Source organism: Arvicola amphibius, chromosome 1 (genome assembly GCF_903992535.2).
Source record: "Arvicola amphibius chromosome 1, mArvAmp1.2, whole genome shotgun sequence".
NCBI classification, from domain to species: Eukaryota; Metazoa; Chordata; class Mammalia; order Rodentia; family Cricetidae; genus Arvicola; species Arvicola amphibius.
In genome coordinates, this window is record NC_052047.1 from 37,016,040 (window position 1) to 37,039,082 (window position 23,043).

At 41.0% G+C, this 23,043-nt stretch overlaps 1 protein-coding gene across 1 annotated transcript in view; it reads right to left on the minus strand.

Annotated features, from left to right (window-relative positions):
* Positions 1 to 22,539, minus strand: part of Ube2k (ubiquitin conjugating enzyme E2 K) — a 59,925-nt gene extending 37,386 nt beyond the window's left edge. The window contains exon 1 of the mRNA XM_038323543.2: positions 22,140 to 22,539. Within this exon, the coding sequence (XP_038179471.1) occupies positions 22,140 to 22,202 (63 nt within the window). The 5' untranslated portion in view covers positions 22,203 to 22,539. The remainder of the gene's footprint in view (positions 1 to 22,139) is intronic.
* Positions 22,540 to 23,043: the final 504 nt, after the last annotated feature.

The following is a 23,043-nucleotide window of genomic DNA, read 5'->3' on the forward strand; positions in this document are numbered from 1 at the left end:
TTGGTCGTTTTGTTAGTTGGTCAGTTTTGGTTGTGGGTTTTCTTTTTAGCCAGGGTACCATGTCTAAAACTGTTTAGTATTTAATACCAATAAACATTTGATTAGTATACCCATAATATATCCTTATATGCTTAAGAGTACAAAAACATTTCTTGGGCAGTAAAAAATTCATAATTAGAAAAAGTTCAAGAAGACTTAAAATTAGTTATGGTAATACTTTAAAAGAACACCACTTACATAGCAATTTTTAAAGACTTATTTATTTTATAAATATGAATGTTTTGCCCACATGCTTATCTGTGTGCCATGTGCTTGCCTAATGCTCAAAGAGGTCAAAAGAGGGAATTGAATTGGCAAGAACTAGAGTTACAGATGGTTGTGAGCCACCTTGTGGGTGCTAGGAGCTGAACCCAGGTCCTCTAAAAAAGAAGCGCTCTTAACCTTATTTGTCTCTCCAGTCCCACAGCTATTTTTCTTAAACTAGCTCTATATCCACTAATTTAGAGCATCCCTATGATGGTATGAATGAGGCTCGTAGATTTGAATGCTTGGTCATTATGGAGTGGCCTTGCTGGAGGAAGTGTCACTGGTAGTGAGCTTTGGGATTTCAAATGCTCAAGCTAGGCCTAATATCAATCTCTCTTCCTGCTGCCTGCCACTCCTGAAGTAGAACTCTCGGCTACCACTCCAACACCAGTCTGCCTACATGCCACCATGCATCCTGCCATTACAATGGACCAAATTTCTGAACTATAAGCAAGCCCTAATTACTTTCCTTCAGGAAGGCATGGTGGCACATGGCACACACCTTTAATTCCAGCATCCCAGAGGCAGAGGCAGGTAGATCTCTGTGAGTTCCTATGATCCTAAAGGTGGAGGACAGATAAATTCAAGACCAACATAGACTACATAGTGAAAACTGTCTTTAAAATATATTTTATGTATATTTTATATATGTGCATATTTTATTTATATATATATATATATATATCACATATTAATTGGCATGAACTTGATGAACTAGGCTACATCATGATTTTAGTAATAGTTGAGTATAATACAATTCCCCTTTTAAAAAGCTTATTAGCTTAGGGATGGACATGGCCCAGGGTTAAGAGCACTGGTGGCTCTTCCAGAGGTTCCAAGTTCAATTCCCAACAACCACATGGTGGCTCACAACCATCTATAACAGTATCTGATGCCATCTTCTGGACAGCAGGTTTAGTTTACATGCAGAGCACTCATACATAAAATATTAATAAATAAAATTTAAAAAGAAAAAAGCTTAACTTAGAGGCTGGAGAAAAGGCTCAGTGGTTAAGTGCACTAGTTTATTCTTCCAGAGGACCTGGGTTCAATTCTTAACACCTACATGGCAGCTCACAACTGTCTGTAATTCCAGTTCCAGGGGATCTACCCTCACACAGACAAACATGTAGGCAAACACCAATGCAAATAAATGTTATTAAAAAAGCTTATCTTAGGGAAATAAACTCAATTCCATAAAAAGATATCCCACTCAGGATTGAACAGTATAGTGGGAAAATACTAAAACATGTTTAAATTTCAGTGTCTACAGTCCTTATAAAGAAATACTTAATGTAACAAAGAAAATACATATATTAAACGGTGAAGACACATATAGCATACATAAGATTCTACTTTGATTAAATGGGGGTGGGGGAAAGACCTGCTAGATAGATGTCTCAGTGATTTTCCAAGGGATATAGTCTTAAACCCAAACATCCATACAGCAGATCCTAACTATCTGTACCTCCAGTTCCAGGACATCCCAAGTACTCTTCTGGCCTCCATGGGCACCAGGCTCACATGTGGTAAACAGACATACATGCAGGTAATACAAAAAAAAAAATTTAAATTCCTTTAAAAAAGAAAGAAAAAGAAACAAAGAAAGAAAGAATCTAGGGCTGGTAATTCTACCTACTCAGGAAATTGAGGCAAGATGATTTCAAGTTCAAAACCAACCGGATCAACTTAGTGAGAGCTTGTGTCAAAATAAAAGGTAAAGAGGGCTGGAGATGTACATAGCTCTGTGGCACAGTATCTGCCTAACATGGGAGAAGTCCTGTGTTCAGTCTTCAGGACTATAAAATAAAAGACGAGAACGCTGGCGTCAGTGACAATCTTGTACAGCGGTTCTCAATCAGTGGGCTGCAACCCCTTTGCGTGTTGAGCCACCCTTTTACAGGGATCACATATCAGATATTCTGAATACCACGTATTTACAATGCAATCTGTAACAGTAGCAAAATTAAAGTTATGAAGTAGCAATGAAAATAAGAACAACAGGGGCTGGAGAGATGGCTCAGAGGTTAAAAGCATTGCCTGCTCTTCCAAAGGTCCTGAGTTCAATTCCCAGCAACCACATGGTGGCTCACAACCATCTGTAATGAGGTATGGTGCCCTCTTCTGGCCTGCAGTCATACACACAGACAGAATATTGTATACATAATAAATAAATATAAAAAAAACCACAACATGAGGAATTGTACTAAAGGGTCACAGCATCAAGAAGGTTGAGAACCACTGATCTAGTTTTATGAAAAACAGTATAGCTTACTTTCATCTTTTTGTATTTAAAAAAGGTTTTTTAAATTTTATAGGAGAAAAAAAACACCAGACAATGATGGGGCATTCCTTTAATCCCAGCACTCAGGAGGCAGAGACAGGTGGATGTCTGTGAGTTCGAGGCCAGTTTGGTCTACAGGGCAAGTTTCAGGACAGGCTCCTAGCTACAGAGAAATACTATCTTTAAAAAAAATTTATCCTTGGCTTCTCAGTCAGCCTCCACTGTCAGCCAAGGACAAAGGCGCTGAGCTTTGACTCTTCTGCAAGGACAACAGGCTCTGTGGGAGCCTTCTCAGCTTGGTTGATCACCTTCCTGGACCTGGGGGGAGTTGGGAGGACCTTGGTCTTAACATAGAGTAGGGAACCCCGATGGCTCCTTGGCCTGAAGAGGGAGGGAGGAGGGGTATGGGTGGAGGGGAGAGGAGGGAAGGGGGAGGAAGAGGGGAGGAGATGGAAATTTTTAAATATAAAAAAATAAACCAAAAAAAAGAAAAAAGAAAAAAAGAAAAAAAATTTATGTGTATGAGTGTTTTTTTTACATGTGACCTGCAGAGGTCAGAAGGGGGCATCAGATCTTTGGAACTGAAAGTTACCATATGGGTGCTGGGAATCAAACCCAGGTCCTTGGCAAAAGTAACAAATGCTCTTTATCACTGCACTGAGACATCTCTCCAGCATCAACTGCACATTTTTTTAATTCTCACAAAAAGCAATTAGACAGGATTGTGTTACGGACAATTATTCATTAATAAACTACAAACCCTCATTCTTCTATTGATTTTGTTGTTGTTTCTTTGTTTGTGTTTGCTTGGAGACAGGGTTTCTGTTTAGTGCTGGTTGTCCTAGAACTCACTCTATAGACAGTCTGGCTACCTGCCTCTGCCTCCAGAGTGCTGGGATTACAGGTGTGCAACACCACTGCCCGGCTTCAAACCCTTATTCTTAGGACAATCTCCTAGTTTTTAATCAACAAAAATCATACCTTCCCCCAAATTATTTTATTGTACCCAGATTCCCATTTGCCTTGAATTATGGTCACTTTCTTTAGCCCTGCAAACCCAACAAGCAGCTGGCTTCAATCCATCAATTTCTGATGTCCTCACTTTTCTCCTTAGTTCAGATTCCAGGGACATTTGTTAATTAACACTCTCACTCTTGACAAACCTGATGTTTGCTTTCATAGTGTTCATTTTTAAAAGTCCCCATTTAACTCATTTCCCAATTAACTTAAAATAAATAAAATAACCACTGTTCCTCTCACCCCAAGGCACCACTAATAGAGAAAACACAACCACTGTTAATTGCTTTGTTAAAGGGCAAACTGAAAATTCCAACTAAAAATTAACATTATTCTAAGTGTTTCTATTAAAGATTAATCTTCCCACTTTGTTATGCGTACCACCATACCCTTTTCTTTTACAGAAACTTTGCAACTTCCCTTGCAATCTTGTTGGGGAAAAACCATTCTGATTACTCTCTAGTACCCACCAACATACAATTCACTGCACTGTCTGTCAGTTCTTTTCAGAGCCCTCCAGCCTGACTTCCCCAGCTCAACCCGCCCTCTCATCTCCACTCTCCTATGCCACTTTCTCACCCATCTTTCAGTAACCCATGCCAATCAGACTTCTATCTAACCTTTCCAATACAAACTCCACCAAGGACATCTATGGTAACTACATCGAAAATTCAATGGTAATTTTCCTTTCAGCAACCTAACTGGCCAATTTCTTCTAACACTTTATTCTAGGCTTTAGTGATACCATGCACTTCAGCCTTTCTTAACACAAGGAATAACTCATTCTATCCTCTGTTAAGGGTTCTTCAGTTACAATTTCAGTATGTGCAAAAGGCTCAACACAAAGACCAGGACTTCATCCTAAAATCTCTATTTTAGGCTATTTCCCCATTAAGACTCCCCAGCTGAGGCTTTAAATATATCACCTGCTTACCTTACCTATGTCAAATCTCTCTCCAGATCTCACCTCCAGACTCATAAACTCAACCACTTGCTTGTTATTTCCATCAACATAAACCTAAAAAGGACATAGCAAAATTCTTGCTCTTTTCCATCTATCTCAAAAATTAGCACCGCCACTAATAACTAAAAGCAAAGCCACATTTTGCTAATCCACTGATCCTGTTGGTGTGCCTTTTAAGCATATCCTAGCACTACCAATACTCTTTGGGTCCCTACTCAACTCAGGCCCAATTTTCTGTCATCTCTTGTCCAAGTCACTTAGACAGTTTCCCAAATGATCATTCTGAGTTTTATTCCTACTCTTTCTCCATAGCAAGCTAATGAATCTCCTTTCTGAATAGGGTGGTACAAACCTGTGGTGACACCACTTAAGACAGGTAGGAAGATCTGGAATTCAAGGTCAACCTACTCTACACAACAAGACCTGATAGGAGAAACAGACAATTTCCCCTTTTCTTTTTTACTGGGAGTCTATCCAGGACAAACGAGGCTACACAGGGAAACCCTAACTTTAAATTAAAAAGGCCATGGTGGTGCTCAGATAGAAGGAAAGATTCAAGGTCATTCTCAGCTACATAGTGTAGTCAAGGCTGGCCTGGGATATAAGGCCTTGTCTCAAAACAAAATGCAGATGTAGATGAGAGGAAAAAAAGAAAAAGGAAATATTTCCATGGTGGAATTACACATAACCTTTATTATCTATCTAAAGCAAACCTGTGGCATATATTTACAAAAACTAAGAAAATAATTAAGCCAAGTGGTGATGGCGCACGCCTTTAATCCCAGCACTCAGGAGGTAGACACAGGTGGATCTCTGTGAGTTGAGGCCAGCCTGGACTACAGAGTTCCAGGACTGGCTCCAAAGCTACTGAGAAACCCTGTCTTAAACACTCCCCCCAAAAAAATGAAGAAAGAAAAAGTAAATTAAGCTGGACAAGGTGAGCCCATGCTTTCCATCTCAAGAGATCAGGCTGATCTCTGTCTACAGCCTGATCTACATAACAAGTTCAAGACCAGCCAGGGACACATATGAAACCCTGTCTCAAAAGAAATGGGTGAGGAAAGGAAGATAAAAGAAAGATAATTAAGTAACTTCTTCCCATCTTTAGTTGTCATGATTATCAGCTTTCCATACATAAGTAAGCATATTCAAATTTACTTCAAATATTGTTATGTAAGGGTTATTCCCAAGGAACTCTCTCCCTGAGGTCAAACTTACTCAACCTTACAGCTTCCCTTACGCTATACACACACACTTAAAATTAGCTGTTCAGTATCTCACTGCCTTAATAGGCAAAATCTACTCAGTAAAGCAATGACAATGTCTATTTTATTAATGTAAGCAATACTCAATATCTGCTGAATAAATAAAAGACTATGAAGATAAACAAAAGAACCCACAGAGATACAGATGATGTCATAATATACTACATAGATGTCCCTTGAGATCTTCAAAGGGGAAAAGAATAAAAGCCAACCTTACTTCCTAGGTTTTTTTGTTTTGTTGTGTTTTGTTTTTTGGTTTTTTCGAAACAGGGTTTCTCTGTAGCTTTGGAGCCTGTCCTGGAACTAGCTCTTGTAGACCAGGCTGGCCTAGAACTCACGAAGATCCACCTGCCTCTGCCTCCTGGGTGCTGGGATTAAAGGTGTGCGCCACCACCGCCTGGCAACTTCCTAGTTTTCCACCTGGACGTTCATCTTCTAGAGGACTCAACTAAATTAGTAGCTCACACATGGAATAGATGAGCACCTTGACCTGGAGCCCATCTTTAGCAATTTTACACTCCTAGTTACAGAGCAGAACAAAATTATTACTTTCATGATGGCTGGGATAAGCTCCCCCAAAATCTTTAAATTTATTTAACTAGGTCACCACCTTTGATGATACATCAGTAGCTTTGTTTGTTTTTGTTTTTTGTTTATTTGGTTTTTTTTTTAAAAAAAAAAAAAAACAAAACAGGGTTTCTCTGGGTAGCCCTGGATGTCCTGTCTCTATAGACCAGAATTGCCTCAAACTCGAGAGATCCTCCTGCTTCTGCCTCCCCAAGTACTGGGACTAAAGTCGTGCACCACCACACCTGGCACATCCCCATTTCTTATGGGGCACATGGAAGGTAGTGCAGCACCTCACAAAGTAAACATCTTAGGACAAAAGGTATGAGCAAATCCAGAGACATAAAAAAAAAAAAAAAAAAAAAAAAAAAAAACCGGCCTGGGGCTGTAGAGATGGCTCAGAGGTTAAGAGCACTGACTGCTCTTCCAGAGGTCCTGAGTTCAATTCCCAGCAACCACATGGTGTCTCAATCAAAATCATCTACAATGAGATCTGGTGCCCTCTTCTGGTGTGCAGACAGAACATTATACATAATAAATGTTCTTGGTTGGGTTTTTTTGTTTTGTTTGAGACGTGGTTTCTTTGTGTAGCTTTGGAACCTGTCCTTGAACTTGCTCTGTAGACGAGGCTAGCCTAGAACTCAGAGATCTTCCTGCCTCTGCCCCCGAAGTCCTGGCATGTGCCACCACTACCAAGCTAATAAATCAATCAAAAAAATAAAAAATAAATTAAATAAAAAATTTAAAAAAGAAAAGGCTGGACAGCTGGGCATGGAAGCACACATATCTTTAATCTCAACACTCTAGGAAGAGGTTAAGAGTTCAAGACCTGTTCTATATAATGAGGTCCAGGCCAGCCAGGGCTACACAGTATACCTTGCATGGGGACAAGGTCTGACATACATAACCATCCAGGGCTGGGGATATGACTGAGTACTACAAAGAATTCCAGGAATACATGAGGTACTAAGTTTGCATGGAAGCAGATATATCTTAGGGAAGCACTTAGGTTAATTTACAAACGAGACACAGCATAAACCTGTAATCCCAGCATTCAAGAAGCTGAGGCTAAATTGTAAGCCTTTCTCATTCAAAATAATAAGTGGATGAAAGCTGTTGCAGGATATTTGTATACCGTGTGAAAATGTAATCTGTGATTGGTATAATAAAAAGGTGAACGGCCAGCCGGGCGGTGGTGGCGCACGCCTTTAATCCCAGCACTCGGGAGGCAGAGGCAGGCGGATCTCTGTGAGTTCGAGACCAGCCTGGTCTACAAGAGCTAGTTCCAGGACAGGCTCCAAAGCCGCAGAGAAACCCTGTCTCGAAAAACCAAAAAAAAAAAAAAAAAAAAAAAAAAAAAAAAAAAAAAAAAAAAAAAAAAAAGGTGAACGGCCAATAGCTAGGCAGGAGGTATAGGTAGGACTTCCAGGCACAGAGGACTATGGGAAAAAGAGAAGCAGAGTAGCCAGCCAAACGTGGAAGAAGCAGCAGGGGCAGTATAGAGAGATGAGCTAACAAGTCACAGAACAGTATATAAATTACAAAATACAGGTTATGTGATAAGAACTAGTTAGGAACAAGACTAAGATAGGCTAAGTGAGCATTCATATTAGTAAGAAGTCTCCATGTCATTCCTTGTGAGCTGGCAGCCCAAAGAAAAATTGAACTACAGAAAACATTTACTTATAAAACAAGTATTTAGCCCAGCAAAATTCTTCAAAGACCTCGAAAGAATGGAAAAGCAAAAAACCCAGGATAGCCAAAACAATCGTGGGAAATAAAAGAACTTCTGGAGGCATCACAATTCCTGACTTCAAACTCTACTACAGAGCTACAGTACTGAAAACAGCCTGGTACTAGAATAAGAACAGACAGGAGGACCAATGGAACCGAATAGAAGACCCGGATATCAATACACACATTTTCGAACACCTGATCTTTGATAAAGAAGCAAAAAATATCAAATGGAAAAAGGAAAACATATTTAAAAAGTGATGCTGGCATAACTGGATGCCAACATGTAGAAGAATAAAAATCACCATGCACAAAACTTAAGTCCAAATGGAGCAAAGACCTCAACATAAAGCCAGCCAGCCACACTGAACCTTATAGATAGAAGAGAAAGTGGAAAGTACACTTGAACGCACTGGCCACTTCCTAAATATAACCCAGCAGCACAGACACTGAGAGAAACAATTAATAAATGGGACCTCCTGAAACTGAAAAGCTTTTGTAAAGCAAAAGACACGATCAACAAGACAAAACGACAGACTACAGAATTGGAAAAGATCTTCACTAAACCCACATCAGAGGTCTGATCTCCAAAATATACAAGGAACTCAAGAAATTGGACACCAAAAGATCACATGATCCAATAAAAAAATGGGAGTACAGAGAACTCTCAACAAAGGAATCTAATATGGCTGAAAGACACTTAAGGAAATGTTTAACATCCTTAGTCATCAGAGAAATGCAAATCAAAACAACTCTGAAATTCCATCTTACAACTATAAGAATGGCCAAGATCAAAAACACTGATGACAACTTATGCTGGAGAGGTTGTGGAGAAAAGGGAACACGTTTACATTGCTGGTGGGAATGCAAGCAGATTCAACCCCTTTGGATGTCAGTGTGGAAATTTCTCAGAAATTGGGAAACCACCTTTCTCAAACCCAGCATTACTTTTGGGTATATATTCAAAGGATGCTCAGTTGTGCCACAATAACGTGCTAAACTATGTTCATAGCAGCTTAGTTTGTCATAGCCGGAACCTGGAAACAACCTAAATGCCCCTCGATCGAAGAATGGATAGGAAAAATGTGGTACATTTACACAATGGAGTACTACACAGCAGAAAAAATAACGACAGCTTGAATTTTGTAGGAAAACGGATGGAGCTAGAAAACATTATTTTGAGTGAGGGAACCCAGACACAGAAAGACAATTATCACATGTACTCACTCATAAGTGATTTTTTAGACATAAAGCAAAGAAAGCCAGCCTACAAACCACAATCCCAGAGAACTTAGACAACAATGCAGCCACTAAGAGAGACTTGCATAGAACTACTCTACATGGGAAGTAGAAAGTATAAAAAGACAAGATCTCCTGAGTAAACTGGGAGTATGGGGACCTTGGGGGAGGATTAAAGGAAGAAGGGGAGAGGCAGAGAGGAGAGCAGAGAAAAATGTAGAGCTCAATAAATATCAGTAAAAATAAAAAACAAAAAACAAATATTTATTAAAAACTACATCCAAACAGTTAATGAGAAATCAGTATATATCATTCATATGAAATATACACTCAAAATACTCAACAATAAATTGGAAATAACTAAATGTCTAACAAATGTAGAAAGTATTCTGAACTTTTTTTTATTCTAGGGAAATGGATCAGCAGTTAACAGCACTGACCGTTCTTGGATTTTATTCTCAGCACCGACACTGTGATTCCCAACTATCCCTAACTCCAGTTCCAAAAGACCCAATGCACTAGGACAGCCAGATATACACATGATATACATTCATACAGGCAAGCAAAACAAGCATGCTTATAAAATAAATATAATCTAAAGGAAAAAATACTCTTTTAAAAACTATAGACTGGGGGCTGGAGAGATGGCTCAGAGGTTAAGAGCACTGCCTGCTCTTCCAAAGGTCCTGAGTTCAATTCCCAGCAACCACATGGTGGCTCACAACCATCTCTAATGGGGTCTGGTGCCCTCTTCTGGCGTGCAGGCATACACACAGACAGAATATTGTATACATAATAAATAAATAAATATTTAAAAAAAACTATAGACTGATTTACAAAGGAAACACAAAATGTTTTATTATCAAATGTTTTAAGAACAGCATTAAACAAGCTAACTCACAGATGAGTAAGACAATCTCAACAGACAATTTGAAACAAATCTAGAAAACTACCCAGTCGTCACTGGAAAAGAAAGCACATAAAAATTGAGAGGAGAAGCTAGAGAGATGATTCAAATGATTAAGAGTGGATGCTGCTCAGTTCTCAGCACCCATACCAGGGGGCTCACAGTTGCTGTAATTTCAGCTCTAAGGGACCTGACGTGCTCTTCCGGCCTGTTCAGGCATACACAAATACACACATACACATGCTTTCTTTAAAAGATCTTCTTTAGGTGGTGGCACACACTTTTAATCCCATCATTCTTCCAGAGGCAGACAGATCTCTGAGTTCAAGGCCAGCCTGGTATACAGAGCGAGTTCCAAGACAGCCAGAGCTACAGAAAAACCCAGTGGTTTAAAAAAATCCATTAGGGGGGCTAGAGAGATGGCTCAGAGGTTAAGGGTACTGGCTGCTCTTCCGGAGGTCCTGAGTTTAATTCCCGGCAACCACATGGTGGCTCACAACCATCTGTACTGAGATCTGGCGCCCTCCTCTGGCGTACGGGCATACATCGAGGCAGAATGTTGTATATATAATAAATAAATAAATCTTTTTAAAAAATCCATTAGGGAGTTGGGCGGTGGTGGCACACACCTTTAATCCCAGCACTGACAGACGCAGGCGGATCTCAGTGAGTTTGAGACCAGCCTGGTCTACCAACTGAGTTTCAGGACGGCTAGGACTGTAACACAGAGAAATCCTGTCTGGAAAAACAAAAACAAAACAAAATCCAATAGGGTTAGGATGTAGTTCATCGGGTAGAACATTTGCCGGGCATGACAAAATCCTAGGGGTTGATTCCTATCCCCATACACAGAATGTGGTGGTGTAGACCTGTACTCCCAACACCTGAAACAAAGGCAGAAGGATTCAAGTCCACGGTCACCTTCAGCTACACAGCAAGTTTGAGGTCAGTCTAGGCAAGAGACCTTGACTCAAAAATAAGCAGAGGGGAACACAAAAGCAAAGTGTACCTATCAAAGGTCTGAAGCAATAACATTTTAAAATATCAAGCTATTACATTCCAGGAACCTAAAAGATGCCTAAAAGAAAAGGATTCTAAGAATTTTCAAGGAGTTTTCTAGAAGTCTATCAAAACTGAGAGACAATAATATCCTGAGAGACAATAATATCCTGAGAGACAATAATATCCTGAGTGCACTAATAAAGTCTGGCAGTGACACTTGAGAACAGGAGTAAACTGAGGGTTCAAGAAAGACTCATCAAGCGGCATTCTAGCCAGGCATGCTGACACATACGACCTACAATCATAGGGCCTGGAAGATGGAAGCTAGAGGATTAGGAGATTCACTAACTGCCTTGGCTATATAGCATGTTCAAGGTCAGCATAATCTACAGGAGATGCAATCTTCAAAACAGTAGTAGTATTTTAGGATAAATAAGTTTTATTCCTTTTTGTGAACAAGAATTCCATTTTGTTGCTCAGGTAGGTCTTTATCTCCTGGTTCTGATGGTTTCTTCTAGCCTCATCCCATTCTTTTGGGTGCTGGGATTATATGGATTATATGCATGTGCCCCATACTTGGCATAAGGAGGTTACAAAGGACTTGTAACAGGCCTTTAATCCCAGCACTAGGGAGGCAGAGGCGGGGGGGGGGGGGGGTCTCTTATGAGTTGGAAGTCAGCCTGATCTACAATGAGTTCCAGGACAACCAGGGCTATGTAAAGAAACCCTGTTTCAACAAAAACAAACAAACAAAAGCAAAGAATTGGGAGTCAGGAAGATGGATCAACAGGTAAAGCAAAGACTGGTGTGCGCACACGCGCGCACACACACACACACACACACACACAACCAACTCCTGCAAGCCGTCCTCTGAGCACGCGCACACACACACAATTCATTTTTAAGAAAAAGGGCTAGTGAGATGGCTCAATGGTTAACCCATACGATGAAAATAAGAGAACTGACTCCCACAAGTCATTCTCCAACCACACATCTACCATACAAACACACTAATTAATTCAATGGGGGGGAGGGGGGTGGACATAAAAGTTTGGTCCAAGTCCTACAGCTCAACTTAACAGCAAGTTCACTACTATTCGAGCTTTGAAATACAAAATCTGAAGTTTATGCAGGGATAAAAGTATAAATCTGAGCCTTGATAGTAAATAGGCCAGGAAAGCTATAAAGGCTATGAAATAGTCAGCAGAGAACATAAAGGGAAATGACAGTATAAGATCATTTTCAGTTTTTTTATACTTCATGTATGTATTTTTGAAATAAGGCCCTAGCAGGTGTGGAACTTACTGTGTAGAACAGGCTAGCTGTGAACTCACAGAAATCCACAAGCCTATCTCTCAAAAGCTGGGATTAAAGGCTTAAAGGCATGCACCACCACACCTGACCTTTTTATTTTTAATTACATATACAAGCATGTGTCTTCATGGTCCATGTGAGTGATGTGTCCAGGGTGGCCAGAAGAAGACAGTGAATACCCTGGAGCTGTACTTACAAGAGGCTGCAAGCAGCCCAAAGTAGACACTTAGAACCAATCCTGGGCAATCTGCAGTTGTAACTACTCTTAACAGCTGAACCATAACACTAACCCCTATTCTAACTGTTTGTGTGTCTCCGTAATGTACATGGAACTAGCAGTCAATATCATAGAACTCAACTTACTTTTTATTATATTTATTTTCTGGAGGAGGGATGCACATGTGTCATGGCACAAGCATGTGGGGCTCAGAATTGCAGGAGTCAATTCTCTACTTTCACTAGTGGATCCTGTGGATCAGGATTGGAAGCAAGTACCTTTACCTGCTGAGCCTTCCTGTCAACCCCTCACCTTATTTTTTGAGCCAAGGGTCTCTCTGTAAACCTAGAGCTTGCAATTTCAGCTACACTAGCAACCAGGGAAGCACCAGGTATCTGCCCGTCCCTGCACCCCAATGCTGGGGTTACAGAGACATTCCACTGTACCTGGCTTTTATGAGAGTACTTAGGATCAGAACTCAACTAGCCACCCTTGAGCAGCCAGCACTTTACCCACTGAGCCATTCTCCTAGCCAGAGATCCATAAGGCAAGGGGGGGGGGGGGAATAAAGCTAAGTGAAACAAATTAGTCTTAAAAGAAACAGTTACAAATAATAAGAGTAAATCAAATCATATAAACAGAAAAGAGAATGATGACTGTTAGAAATGGAATGAGAGAGAGTAGAGTGTTACTGAGTACAGATTTTTTTAAAGGATAAGAAAAGTTCTGGCCGGGTGGTATTGGTGCATACCTTTAATCCGAGCACTCGGGAGGCAGAGGCAGGCGGATCACTGTGAGGAAGAGGCCGGCCTGGTATAAAGAACGAGTTCCAGGATTGGCTCCATAGCTACTGAGAAAACCTGTCTCCAAAAAACAAAAACAAAAACAAAAAAAAGGAGAGTTCTGCAAAAAGATGGTAAGTGGCTGCACAACAACAGAGCAAATACACTTAACAATTTAACTACACATCTAGAAGTGATTAACCTAGCAAACTTTGCTTAGTGCTTTATCAGGGATAGGGGGTAGTACTGGATCAGACTCCTTGCACATACCAGGCAAGTGCCCTACAAATGAGCTGTGTTCAAAGCTATGTGCATTTTATCACACTTTTAAAGAGTAAATAAAAATCAACCACATATAGGGAATATCAAATAAATATAAAGAATCCTTAGCCAGAAAAGTGATCTCAAAAAGAAAGAAAGTAAGAAACAAGAGAGGAGAGACATTTCTTTTTTCAGAGATAGGGCTTCCCTGTCAAACAGTCCTGGCTGCCCTGGCCTCACTCACAGAGATCCACCAGCCCCTGCCTCCCAAGTGCTGGGATTAAAGATGTATGCCACCACTGCCTGGCTGAGGAGGGACATTTTCAACACACACTTTTCCTTCATTTATAAACCATCTCCTAAAAGAGAATAACAACCTCAAAGCCCATACATCCCTATGTATTATTCTCTTTGGCCATCAGTCCTAGACGTTCCTAAATGATGACAAAGCTCTGAGTTAAAAACTGAGGTAAACTCTCATAAGCAGTCACAAGGGGCTAAGGCGCTGGCTCAGTGAGGAAAAGTACAAATGTTAGCACCGAAATGCAAATCTCCAATGCCCATGTGACAAAGTTCCAGTGTCTCAACAGTGAGATGAAAGGCAGGGACACAGAATCCCCCAGAAACTTCCAAGCCAGTCAGCCTCTCATAAAACATAAAAATAAAGAGACATCCTGTTTCAAACAAGATGGAATGGTAGAGACCAACACCTGAAGCTGTCTGTCCTGTCCCCCCATATGAGACCCTGTCTCAAGGGAAGAAAAACAAAAGCCAGAATCAGTATTTAGAACTTCAGTAGAAAAACCAGAACTTAAAATTTAATTATAATGCCCATACTCTTAATTACTAAATTTACTACTTTATAATCCAAGAATTAAATATTTCTGCTTCCTTGACAAGTTTAAATTTTCACATAAAGAGGGAAAAGAGAAAAACAAATACCTAATATTAGAATATCACTCTTTGCACTTTTTTAGTATTGATTTTATTAATATTTATTAGTATTAGCATAAAAAAACTTCTCATGAACACTGAAATATTGTATTTGTAGTAATGTCCTTCACCATTAACTAGCTTTGTGTCATTGACCAACAACTAATCTCTTTGGACATGTTTTCCAATCTTTTTCAAGACACGGTTTCTCTATGTAGCCCTGGCTGTCCTAGAACTTGTTCTGTAGACCAGGCTGGCCTCAAACTCGGAGATCTTCCTGCCTCTGCCTCCTAAGTGCTGGGATTAAAGCTGTGCACCACCACTGATGGGCACAGTTTTCCAATCTTACTGGTAAGAAATTCATTATGGTATCTTCGGGTTCTTAAAAACAAAAGCAAAAACACACACACAATAAATTTTAACCATTTCTAAGACTATTAACTATAGTGGGTTTGGGTTTATTTGGGGTTTTGTTGCTGTATGGCTTCTGAGACAGGGCCTGATGTAACTCAGGCTGGCCCTAAACCCTAATACTGTCTCCAATTCCCAAATGCTGGGGTTATAGGCATATGTCACCAAACCTGGAGGGTTTTTATTTGTTGAGACCAGGTCTCTCTCTGCAGCCCTAACTGTGCTGGAATTTGATATGTAGACCAGACTGGCCTCCAATTCAAAAACAGTCACCCCGCCCCTGCCAATAGACTGAATGCTTCCATTAAAGCCTGGAGGGGAGGTTTTCAGGGGTTTTTATTGGGGGGGGGGTTGTTTGTTTTTTTTTGTTTTTTAAACAAAAGATTTCGAAGAGCCCTCTGAAACCGCTTAGCAAGTAAAACTGGTCTGTAAGGCTTATGACCTGCGATCCCTGGAACCCACAGTGCAGAGAACCACCTTTCCAAAGCTCTCCTCTGACCTACGCACATAGACAAATGGCATTTTTAAGGGCATTTTTCAAAAACCCTCAAACTTTAACCGTACAGTATATACTCATATCTATTATTTTACTCATACACACTAATCTGTGCTGCAAGAAATCAGAAAAGATGGACATAGGGGCACATACCTTTTATCTCATCAGGACCGAGTAAGCAGTGAATTCAAAACCAGCAGGTAGGGCAGAGCATGGGCACTCGCCTTTAATCCCAGAACTTGGGAGGCAGGAGAATCTGTGAGTTCTACATAGCTAGTTCCAGGACAGCCAAGACTAAAAGAGAGTTTGTTTCTGTCTCAAAAAACAAAACAAACAAAAAAACCAAAAAACCCCAGCAGGTCTACATGGCATGTTTTAGGTTAAGAAGGGCTACATAGTGAGACCTGAGATTTTTAAAAACAAAATGAGAAAAGTAACTGGTGGCAGGGTTCCTATGGTACAGCTAATGTTCTGTTTCTTGGTTTGAGCGCCAGTCATACTGTATATGTACTTTACTTTGATATGGAAAAGGGTACTTTTCCCCAAAGATAACAAACAGAATATAATAATTTCACTGCTACAGACCTTTCTGTTCTAAACAGATAAATCAATCTTCCCCACCCTGTCTCTCTCACCTGTCTGTGCCAACAAGTTCCCTCTAGTCCATCTCAACCTTTTTTCTGGATCCGGCCCACAAATCTCTTCCATTCTCATACCCATAGAATACCCATGACACTTAACTTTTTGCACCTAGCTCCCCCTACTCCAGTGCTAACAACAAAAGCCACAGTCTTACAGGTGTTAGGCAAGCACTCTCCCACTGTACTCCCAATCTTAACCAAACACTGTTACCCACCCTTTATTTACTACTCCATCAGTCTAATCAAGAAAGTCTTTGAGGTGTTGAGACCAACATGCTCAATATGCTCACAGAAAATAAGGATATACTTTACAAAGGAATGACATACCAAGGAAGCCAAGATGCATCTAAACATTTGCCACAGATCAAAGTCTCTCTTTTGTAGTGCTGAGGATAGAATCTAGAGCCTCCCACAAGCAAGACAAGTGTTCAATCACTGAATACATGTCCAGTCTTACAGTATTCTTAAGAGTAAAGTAAGCCAGTGGTGGTGGCACACACCTTTGATCCCAGCACTTGGGAGGCAGAGGCAGGCAGATCTCTAAATTCGAGGCCAGCCAGAGATGATACACAGAGAAACCCTGTCTTGGGGGTAAAAAAAGAGTAATGTAAAGAAAGGTCATGGATAGTGATGCATGTGTTTAGTCCCAGCACTTAGGAGAGGGAGGCAGGCAATCTGAGTTCAAGCCAGACTGCTCAACATAGTGAGTTACAGCCAGGGCTATGAAAAGACTTTGTCTCAAAAAAAAAAGAAGCAGCAGCAGCAGGATGGTAGTAGTGCACACTTTAATCCCAGCACTTGGGAGCCGGAAGTAGGCACATCTCTGAGGACAGCCTGGTCTACAGAACTCTAGGACAGTCAAGGCTAAACAAAGAAACCCTGTCTTGAGGGGTGGGGAAGACAAAACAAAAACTAAAAGAAGGGTAAAGTAAAACAAGAACTGTAATCCAACAATATTACTTGTACCGGCTTTTGTTTTTTAAAGCACTCTGTAAGGCTGCTAAGTTCAGTTCTCTTCAGAACCTCATAAGGTACACTAAACAATCTACACAAAACTGTAGCTTGTGTAACTGAAGAAAAATTCTATTCTTGCTGAGCAGTGGTGGCAAAGGTCTTTTTAGTTCCAGCGCTCAGGAGGCAGATGTATCTAAGTTCGAGGCCAGCCTAGTCTACAGAGTGAGTTCCAGGACAGCCAAGGCTACACAAACTTTGTATTGAAAAACTGAAAAATAAAAATCTACTCTTAAAAATTGTTGGACCTCAGGTATATGTACTCAGTAGTGGAGCACTTACTTACTAAACATAAAAAAATCTGTTAAAATTTTTTTCAAACTCTAGTTACATTATGTTTCTTATTGATAACTTTACCTTTTTCTTTAAATCAAAATGGAGACAAGGTAGGATATAGCTCAGTGGTAAAGCACTTACCTACAACAACTGACACACACACACACACACACACACACACAGAAGAGTGGAAAGGAAGGGAAAACAATCTTTTGTTCTAAAAACAAAAGAGTCAACCAATTTTTGGATAAACACTACACACCTTACATAGTGACAGCCTTATAGGTTCTTCAAAGGAGTTGTCTACAGTAGTAGGTCTTACCAACTGGCAGTCGAGAGACATTTACTAGACACTACTGACAAGGGTAGTAGGTTTAGCAGCAGTAAGAGCACCAGTGTTAGACACTCATGCACACCTTATGATGCACTGGAGAGCCAGTTACAATTAAAAAAAACTGCTCAAAATGTCATTAATTCTAGAGTTAAGAAACTATGCCCTAGAGAGGTATGGTGGTCCATGCCTTTCATCCCAGAATTCAGGAAGAAGAGGCAAATGGAGCTCTGGGAGTTGACACCAGGATGGTCTAAGCAATGAGTTCCAGAGCAGCCAGGACTGTAGAGAGGAGAGTTTCTGCCTTAAAAAAAGAAAATAAAGAAAAGAAAAAAAGAAATAACAAAAAGAAACTATGTCCTACAGAAATCAAAACATATTCTTTCATAAGTTTGCAAGCTACTTGCATATAAGATAATCTAGGCCAAGCCAGATCAACTCTAGTAAATTTCATAAATTTTAAACTTTTTATGAAATAAATGCTAAAAAAAACTTAGTAGACAACAAAAATTTCATGAAACAACCTTGCTTATACCACAGTAAACATTCCCATTGAGAATACAAGAAAATGTTAGCAAACTATAGCTAAGAATCATGTATTAAAAAAGTGGCAGATATGAGCATAAATATAAACCAATTTATACACTTATTTAAGGGCACTTTATATCACTGAACTTCAAATTTAAAAATATTTTATTTTGAAATTCAAGTGAACCTTTAAATTATAGGATACCAATTAATGAGTTTATACTAACATTAACTAGTGCTTAAATGCTTTAACAAGTAATACAAAGTACTGTAAGTAATAAAAATGTAGGCCCAATTTTGATAATTAAAAGTACGTCTATCCTTACCAAGCCATGACAGTGTAGTGCATATTAACATAAGCAAACTCAAATTCTAAAGTCATGTTTGCCGACAAACCTGAACGTCTCTGAACCTCAATTTTCTCACCTAAAAAAAAATCTACTTCAAAGACCTATTACTAAGAATTAGCAGTATACATAAACAATAGAAGAGGCATGCTGCAAATGGCAGCAGCAGTAACTCGCAGCAATATACTAAAGAATGGCTTAATATGTTGATCCTCACAAGTAGCAATCCACCTGACTTGACTCATAAACTGTAATGTATTCTAGGTAAATTTTAATTCTGAGCAACTCTCAACCACTACTTAAAATCAGTCATATTCTAGAGTATTTAAAGGATAAAAGGCCCATCTCCAAATAGTACTTTATGAAAGAATAGATGCCACCTTTATTTCATTAAGTACCATTCACATGACTCAAAGTTCAAAGTGCCTAGTCATGCAACTTCCCCTACACATAAATAACCAGTTTTACCTACTTTTCATAAATCCTTTCTCTACACTGTACTGGCAAACACACATCTCCCCTTTCGATACAAATGTGAGTGCCGCTCCACAATACCTGGCTACGTCTATCACATTTATGTTAAATGCTTATATTTTAAGTAATACATTCAGCAAATTCCTATGATCAGAATTCAGTGAGTGGCAGCTATCTTTACTTGTATTTTTTGAGACACGGTCTCTCTATGCATCCCTAGCCATACTGGCTAGAACTCACTGCTTCTGCCGACCACCCCTTTGCACCCCTCCCCCAACCCCAGCGCTGAGACTAAAGGCATGCTCTGTAAAGTTATTTTTACAAAGTACTTAGAAGCAGATCAAAAATAAGTCATTAGATCCACCAAAATTCTTAAACACTAGCATGTGAATCAAACCTGGTACACTGAAGATTTACATGAGGTGACATGCTGAAACAATTACTTGATTAGCTATTTAAAAATTACATTTATATTCTTAAAAAGAAAATATATAGACTGCACTATGGGTCCTTCTTTGAGGTGAAAATTAACACAGCCTACCTATGGAACTGGACATAATAATGTATCGACAAAATATTGGTTAAGGATAAAACTATCTGTTGGTTGAGCTTTTTTACAGTATTAAATATTGTTTTGTTTTGCTTTGAGACAGGGTTTTTCTGTGTAACAGCCATGGCTGTCCTGGAACTCACTCTGTAGACCAGGCTGGCCTCCAACTCACCTGCCTCAGCCTCCCAGTGCTGGAATTAACGGCGCATGCCACCATGCCCAGTTTACGATATTAAATTTTATCTGATCTTCTCCAAGTATTCTTTGCAGCTTACTTTCCTGGATTAAGTTCCTGCTACGTTTACAGAGGCACTGTTCCTAGATAACTTGTATTCCTTAGAAAAACTGACAATTTTCTTTAATCTCATACATTAGAATAAGCTCTTATTTTATCTGCATGTGTGGGTGCAGAGGCCATGTGGGTTCTCAGGACTGAACTCAGGTCATCAGGTTTGGCAGCAAAGCCTCCTCTACCCACGGAGACATCGCCTCAGCCCATCACTTAACAGAAAGTCACATTACGTAAAGCAGATATATGGACTTTTAGGGCTTTTAAAAGAAGCGTTAGAGGTCTAAAGACTTGTCTAATCTTACTGTTTTAGGGTGCTAACAAAATATTCTCTTATCTTTCATTAAGAATATTCATCTACAATCCCAAAGTACATTTGCTTATTAAAGAAAAAGTTAAAATTATTGTTAAAATTTGTGAATAGGTGAATACAGACATTCACACTATTTCTTCATTGTTCCACAAAAATACAAAGTCATCCTTCCATTCAGAGTTTTGGCAAATGAAGACAGAGGTCAGAGTTCATGCTTTGTAAGACGGACCACTACTTATTATTTCTTAGTCTGTTCACTAAGTCTGCTAATCACTTCAATTTTAAGTAACTTTCTACATGTCTACTTGGAAAGATGGATAATTATCTGCAGACTCTGACACAATAATGCTGGAGCGCTAAAAGATTTGTAACAACTATTCATATACTTAAAATGCCTAATTTTAAAAATCATTATTGACATTATTAAAATACCAAGCATATAAGAAAAACATAAATAGCACTACTTATTGGACAATGGAATGTGAACCTTGAGGAAAAACAACTATTTCCAGAATTTTCTTGCTAAATACAAACAGAAAAATCTGGCATTTTTGTTCACTCGGGTCTGAAAAGTTGTACTATTACTTGCACAGCTAAGTCAAATTATTAAATCACTTTCTATATTCCACACATGGCCATTATTCATGTATTTAAATTCTGAAGGATTCACGGGTAGCAAAAGTCTGATTTTTTAAGATGCTATTTAGTGGTATGCTATTTTGTGTCAAAACAAACCTAACTCAATAATGAGCTACAATCATGTGCATCTGAAGAAATCGCTTGTTTTTACTAGGGCTCTTTTCAAAAGTTAAGACAAGTACGAGGGACATCGCAATGAGGTTTCACAGGACACTAGTCACAGCGGCATTGCCCTAGGAGAAACTCTTATACTGGTAAACACTATTTTGAAATAAGCCACTCATCTACTTCATTATTTTTCCTAGATCAAATCATTTAACATAACAAACAACTTGCCTTTCACCAGACAAAAAACTTTACATTGTCAATAAATGTACTAGGTACTGGTGGAGTATGTGGAAAACAGGCAACTAATTTAGAATTCGTTTCCTAGATGTAGCGAAAAATGCTTCAACGCCCCTTCCAAATACGATACTGACCATTAAGTCTCCATGGGGCCCCCAATAGTCTACTATAAGGGAGTAATGAATGTCTTCCTTTCCTCCATGCCTAAGGACTCACTCCGTAGGCGCCTTCCTCAAAGAAAAGACAGGAAAGGCCTGGCAGGTAATACCCAGAGTCCCCCCTAAAAGTGTGGGCCTATGAGGTGCGCTGCTGCCGGGGATCTAGTTACTCTCTTCCCCCTTCCCCCAACCCACTTCCCGGGTTTTCTCGGCCTGCTCCTTCCCCACCCCGGAGTCACACATCCAGATATTGCCGCCGCCTCGGGGCTCTCTCTCCAGAGCTCACGTGTCCCCGACAAGTGCTTTTGCATCTGCCCCCCAAACCCTGATCCTCCCCAGGCCGCCCGGCCGCCCGCGAGCCCGTCTATCCCAGGGCCCGGGGAGGGAAGGGAAAGGCGGCAGGAGGAGGAGGGGAGACCGCCGCTTCCCCATCGGCAGAGGCGGCCGCAGCGAGGCCGGCCGGGGCCGCCGGGGTCGCGGAAGGAAGGGCCCTCCCGCCCCGGGCTGACATGGGGGTGTCCGGTAGCTCATTTCTGACCTCCTCGCTCTTCAGCACCTCCTTGAACTCCCGCTTGATTCGCTGCACCGCGATGTTGGCCATGTCTCTGCCCGCAGCTGATTCGTACCCGCCTCCTCCGCCACCGCTACGACCACCGCCACCGCCGCCACCTCTTCCTCCACCGCCTCCTCCCTCAGTGATTCAGACCCGAGCACACGAACGCTGCCACTGCCACCCTTGCCGCCGCGTTCCCCCCTCAGTGTAGAATCACCTCCGCGCCCGGCCACCAAAATGGCGCCGGGTCCGCGCATGCGCACCACGCTGACCCGGGCGGGCGGCGCAGCCGCTCCAGTGGTAGCCCCATACGTCTCAGCAGCGAGCCCGCGCCGCGCCGCGCGTCTCTGCCGGGGCTTCGGCCGCGTGGCTCCGCCCTGCCGGCGTCTGGGGCGAGGAGGGTGCGGCTTCCGCGCCCGGTCAGCGGGGTCTGGGCCTGGCGGGTCCTCCCCTGCCCCTTTGCCCCTTTGGCCGGGAGGCTCGGAGCCCCACCCGGCCTGAGCCCCGCTCTAATTCTGCCAGACCCAGAGCCCACGGGCTGGAGGTGCCTCCCTGTGTCTAGCCGAGGAAAAAAGCTATGCAGGAGCTCGGTCCTGCCCTGCCGTCAGTTGGTAAACCCCCCTCGGGAAATTCACTGCCGTAGCTTTTGTTCTGGAACCATGATAACGCAGCTATTATTCGGTCATCGCAGGTATTACAGCGACATTGAGGTTGTGTAATCGTTGGATCCCATGGCTTGTACTTGATACAGGTATTGCCAGGGAGAGGCCCGTGGTTGGTTTAAAAGCCAGAAGTTAATCTTTGGCCTGTTTGGATAATGAATGCTAAGCTGGAGAATTAACGTGTTTTTCAAAGTTGAATGTGCTTCAGGATCCCCGGAGAGCTTGTT